General features: G+C 39.4%; 1 protein-coding gene across 1 annotated transcript in view; it reads right to left on the reverse strand.

Moving 5' to 3' along the window:
- Nucleotides 1-581: 581 nt before the first annotated feature.
- The window catches only part of LOC102214969 (uncharacterized), an 11,531-nt gene continuing 6,368 nt past the window's right edge, over nucleotides 582-5,744 (reverse strand). The window contains exons 2-7 of the mRNA XM_005754365.1: nucleotides 3,774-4,121; nucleotides 3,500-3,601; nucleotides 2,732-3,058; nucleotides 1,801-2,124; nucleotides 676-996; nucleotides 582-589 (exon numbers count right to left, since the gene is read on the reverse strand). Of these exons, the coding sequence (XP_005754422.1) occupies nucleotides 582-589; nucleotides 676-996; nucleotides 1,801-2,124; nucleotides 2,732-3,058; nucleotides 3,500-3,601; nucleotides 3,774-4,121 (1,430 nt within the window). The remainder of the gene's footprint in view (nucleotides 590-675; nucleotides 997-1,800; nucleotides 2,125-2,731; nucleotides 3,059-3,499; nucleotides 3,602-3,773; nucleotides 4,122-5,744) is intronic.

The following is a 5,744-nucleotide window of genomic DNA, read 5'->3' on the forward strand; positions in this document are numbered from 1 at the left end:
TTCTGTTTGAGGTTTCTTCCTGTTAAAATGGAGTATTTTCCTTCCCACTGTCACCAAAGTGCTTGCTCATAGGGGGTCAAACAATTGTTGGGGTTTTCTCTGTATGTATTATTGTTGCGTCTACCTTACAGTATAAAGCGCCTCGAGGCAACTGTTGTTGTGTTTTGTTGTGATTTGGTGCTATATAAATAAAAGTGAAAAGAATTGAACTGATTAAGGTTGGTGAAACCTGCAGTCAGCTTAGACTGAAGAAGTCATTTGCATAAATGAGGAAACGTTTTTCAGACTGAAAACGCTGCTGCTGGCTGTGCGATTGGCCTCCTCAACTGTTCTTACGCCACCACTGCCTTCAGTGTGTGTGGCCTCCAGACCTGCTCAGGAATGTACTTCTGTGCTACCGACCACTGGGTCAACCCCCTGAACTGTTTTAGGTTTTGTTGAGATGAAATTTTTTGAAGTGCCTCAATTCTATGCTTTATATTAACTAAAATGCCATATAACCATAACGTGGAGTATTAAGTGGACATGGCCCTGAAAATAAAGGCATTAGACTACGTGTCAGGATTGGACCCTGAATATCTTCATGTTCCTGTGAATACATAGGCCTTAACTAATAAACTTAACACGCACACAAACAAAAACACACGCACACAAATAATGAATGAACAAACAAACCTTTGACTTTGAGCACCACTATTTTCTTTCTGATTAACGTTTCCTTTCTCCAGACTAAACATCTGTATCCTCCACTGTCTGCCTCTCTGGGCTGTTTCAGGGTCAGACTGAGGTCTCCAGTTCTCAGCAGGTCTTCGTTCACCTTCGTTCGGTCTTTGTAAACCTGATGCTGTTCTTCAGGCTGGTCAGAGCCGTTCATATACACGTGGACCTTCCTGTAATTGTCCAACCACTCCACTTTAGAATCTTCAGGCAGGTTTTTTGAGGTACTAAAGGGCAGCTGGATGGACTCTGCCCCATCCTCCACCTCGACCTGACAGACTGAGAGGACAACAAACACAACATAAGCTGTCACATCGTGAAGGAGACGTTGAAATCACTGCTATTTTTTTAAGTGGCTATACATCAATACAACAACACAACCATTATGTCCAAAAACATCACAAAGAAAATGCACAGAAGTGCAATAGACTACAAAATAATCTTTTATTTGAGTTGTTTTTCTTTTACACATATTTGTAGTTACAAAAATTTCAGGGATATATCCCTCAAAACTGTAAATGCAAAAAAGTTGCACAAAATAGTTTTCAACCACAGGAAATTTATTCTGACTGTCTTAACAGTGCAATCTGAGTTCTAAGAGTCCAGGAAACTATACAGAAGGGCATAAAGTCAAACATGGTTTTCAAAAACACCAGTGAACCTTTGAAAAGCCCTGTAGGGAAAAACTACATTTCCCAAAAAATGACATAATTTCCGATTTTTGCAGTTAATGACAGATATGCGATAGTTCAAGTTAACAACCTGATGATATTTATTCCAATGTAAAAAGTTCTATAAACAGCTGATCGGACTGGCAACGTTTGTCTCTCGATTATAATTTTGGCTGTTTTACGTAATCTTTGCGAAGCCATATAATGAGCCACAGTTCGACCGTGATTTTAAAAAAGTAACGCAAATGGGCTTAAAAGCGTTAAGGACAGACTGCATTGAGTGAGTCACGACACTCATACAATAGACAAAAACAATCAGCTGTTGGTACCAAAAAGCTAGCAGGAAATCTGCAGCAGATAATGACCTGATTTCATTGGCTAGGCATCCAGGAGGATGGGCATCAGCACTGACCTCTGACTTTCAGCTCCACTTTTCTCTTCAGCAGGATGTTTCCCTCCCTGCTGTAGACGGTGCAGGTGTAGGTGTCTGTGTTGTAGTCTGTGGGGTAGTTCAGGGTCAGACTGAGGTCTCCAGTTTTCAGCAGGTCTTCATTCATCTTCGTTCGGTCTCTGTAAACCTGGTGCTGTTCTTCATGCTGGTCAGGGTCGTTCTCATACACGTGGACCTTCCTATAGTTGTCCATCCACTCCACTTTAACATCTTCAGGCAGGTGAAGTGTGGTGTTGAAGGGCAGCTGGACAGACTCCACCCCTGAATCCACCTCCACCTGGGGGACTGAGAGGACAACAAAGCACAACATGAGCTTGGATGGAGACATTTGTGTTGACTCTAACAGGCTGAATGCTGCTGCTTCACTGGGAGCTACACGAACAAACTAAGTAACATATACGGCTACAACATTGTCCATGTGCCAAGACTGCTAGCAGGGTAACATGCTAACCCTGATTAGCATCTCCATTTTAATTCACAGTGTTATTGAAACACTGATGCTTTGTGGGGTTAGTTAGTAAACTGTACATGCTGCTTTCACGTGCAGCATGTACGTGCATCTATAATCATAACTGATTATAGATGAGGACCAAAGAAGGTTTTTACTGAGATTTGAGCTGACTTAGCTTAGCCTGTGTTTTAGCCACATGCTAAACAAACACATGTTCAGAAACTAGAAGATGTTACCTTTCAGATGAAGTCTCACACATGAACTTTGCTCCTACAGTTCATCTGCTGAAGCTTTTACATTTGGCTGGAAATCAAAAAAAAACCAAAACAGCCACAAACATCAGACATGCTAACACTGTAACATTATTGGATGGAGCCACTGAGACTGAACCACCATCATGAGTCTGACCTCTGACCTTTGACCTGTATCTACAGCACTGACCTTTGACTTTCAGCTCCACTTGTTTCTCCGACAGGATGTTTCTCTCCCTGCTGTAGACGGTGCAGGTGTAGGTGGAGTTGTCTCCATCTGTGGGGTGTTTCAGGGTCAGACTGAGGTCTCCAGGTTCCAGTAAGTTTCTCTTCATCTTTGTTCGGCCTTTAAAATCATCATGCTGTTCTTCAGGTTGGTAGGAGCCATTCTCATACACGTGGACCTTCTTGTTGTTTTTGTCCTTCCACTCCACTTTAGCGTATTTAGGCAGGCAAACCATGGTTTTGCAAGGCAGCTGGACAGACTCCACCCCTGAATCCACCTCCAACTTGTAAACTGAGAGAACAACAAAGCACAACATTTGCAATAGTAAAGGTTACTAGTGATCTTCTGATGGCCTCTTACTGTGGACTTATTTCTGTGCTTGTCCTGTTAGACCTCAGTGCACCATTCAATGCATTGATCATAATATTATACTACAGAAAACATGCTGCAGGTTTCAGAGGAATTATAGCTTTTAATCGGATAGATTACAATTTGTTCATGTAAACTGGGAGTCTTCTTAACACGCTCAGCGTGTTCCACCGGGCTCTTTGCTGGGAAAAATAGTTTGTTTTTTTTATTTTATACATGCTTGCTTTACACAATATTATTAAAGATTACTTTATACATTTTCGTTGCTATGCCAATGAATCCCAGTTATGATGAAAAAGGATACCAGATGTCACAAATCAGAAATTTATGGGCATTATGGGTAGTGTAGTAGCAGAGACTCACCTGACATGAAATACTGGCGGAAATAAAATAAAAGACCCCCAGAAGTGATGAGAACGAGAACCAGAATAACTATGAGAGCTTTGAGCCAGGATGGAAACCATTCTGTGGAGAAAAAAAAAGAATAATATGATCTTTGACTGAATGTCATTAAAAATGTAATGAGTAGACCTTTGCTTAAATCAAAGGGCCGACATGGTTATTCTGACACTGTTAAAATAATAAAGCTTCATCTGATTGATGCGACATGTATCTACAACAGCTGTTTGTTGTTGACCTTTGACCTGCAGCTGTACATCTCCCAGTTTCCGGTTGCCATATTTAAGGTCTGTAACGGAGCAGGTGTAGGTGCCGCTGTCAGACAGTTGGAGGTTGGTCAAAGTGAGGTTGAGGTCTCCAGTTTCCAGAGCGTCAGCCTTCATGGATGTTCGGCCGCTGTAACGCTGGTTTTGATCTTTCAGTTCGTCTCCTTGAAGCTGGCGCTGACGGTGGACGGTTGGAGGACTGAGGTCGGAGCGACTCCACACCACTGCGGGGCTGTCCAGTTCAAAAGTGGGAAAATCGCAGGGGAGCAAGACAAATGGCTGTCCCACATAAAGTTCCACAGCCGAGGCATATTGGGAAACTGAGGACACAGAAAGAGACTCAATATATTAATTTGACATTTGTTTCAGCTGCAGATAAAAATGTTCGGTGTCCACCAAAGGAGAATCAGCAGGACTGTGATTTTACTGCATTTTAGTGCACTTTCATTGAAACTTAAATACATTTTAGTTTCTCAACGGGCCAAAATAATAGGAACAGAAACAGACTGCTGTAATGTCAGCTCACACTGACTCTTTGTGTTCACTACATTTTTTTTTTTTGATATTTTTTTATTACTTTTGCAACAACATACAAAGGTAGTTTCCAATAATATGCTGTTGTAATAGAAACCCTTTTCCCCCACCCTCACCTCCCACTCTGCTCTCTTCCGAACAAAGAAAAAAGAACAAGCTCACATGAAATATATATACAATTGTACGTGGCAATTTATACATAATTCAAGAGAAAGAAAAAAAAAAGAAGAAAATATAATCAATAAGAATAAACAATAAAAATAGCATGCACATGCTAAACAATTTCCTCCTACTCCACTCTCCTACATAAGTTGTTCTATATTTGCTACTTTTAAGAATTTTTTAAATGGCTTCCAAATTTCATCAAAATATATTAACTTATTTTTCAGAAAGTACGTAATCCTTTCCATTTCCATACACTGTGTCAAGGAGTTTATCCAAGCGCCAATAGCAGGAGGAAATGATGTTTTCCAATTTATTGCAATCATACGTTTTGCCTGTAATGTACAGTAATCCATAAACTTAATTTGATAGGTTGTTAATTTAATATTTTTAGGATACACTTGTAGTAGCATCATTTCTACATCTAAAGTTTTTATTTAAAATCTGGTTTATTTTGTTCATCACCTCCTGCCAAAAGGCACAAACAATTCTACATTCCCATATACAATGAAAAAATGTTCCACGGGCTTCTCCACATTTAAAACATGTATCTGGTATTCTATTATTATATTTATTCAGTTTCACCAGTGTTACATATGTTTGCATGATCCAATTGTATTGTAGTAATTTTAAGTTACTATTAATCGATTGTTTTTGTGCTTTTAAGCAAATTAACTTCCATGTCTCCTCAGAAATATTGATATTTAGGTCCTTTCTCCAACCTTCCAACTTAGAAACTGATGTTTCTGAAGAGGCAGAAACAATCCAATTATAAAATGTTGAAATTAAACCTTTATTACCACCTTTTTTCACCATAAACTCCTCTAGCTTACTTTACTGGGGAAAATTAAGGGATTTATTTTGCATAGATGAAATAAAGCTTCTAATTTGTAAATACTTAAAAAGTGTTTTTGGGGGATTTGAAATTTTGAGACTAAATCCTCAAATGAGACCATTACTCCATCACAAAACAGATCACCCACTTTCTTAACGCCTTTTACTGCCCAATCCTGAAACCCTGCATCCAACTTTCCTGGTACAAATAAGTAGAGATGGCACGATACCACTTTTTTATGTCCGATACCGATATCATAAATTTGGATATCTGCCGATACCGATATGAATCCGATATAGTGTTTTTTAATCAACAAAACAGTTTTTTAATATCTTGCTGCATTTTGTATAAGTTCATACTCAAGTTTAAAACAACAACTACACTAAAGCTATTCTGTTATACCTGTATGCAA

The sequence above is a fragment of the Pundamilia nyererei genome, unplaced genomic scaffold (genome assembly GCF_000239375.1).
Source record: "Pundamilia nyererei isolate P.nyererei 1_Seehausen unplaced genomic scaffold, PunNye1.0 scaffold00553, whole genome shotgun sequence".
NCBI lineage: Eukaryota > Metazoa > Chordata > Actinopteri > Cichliformes > Cichlidae > Pundamilia > Pundamilia nyererei.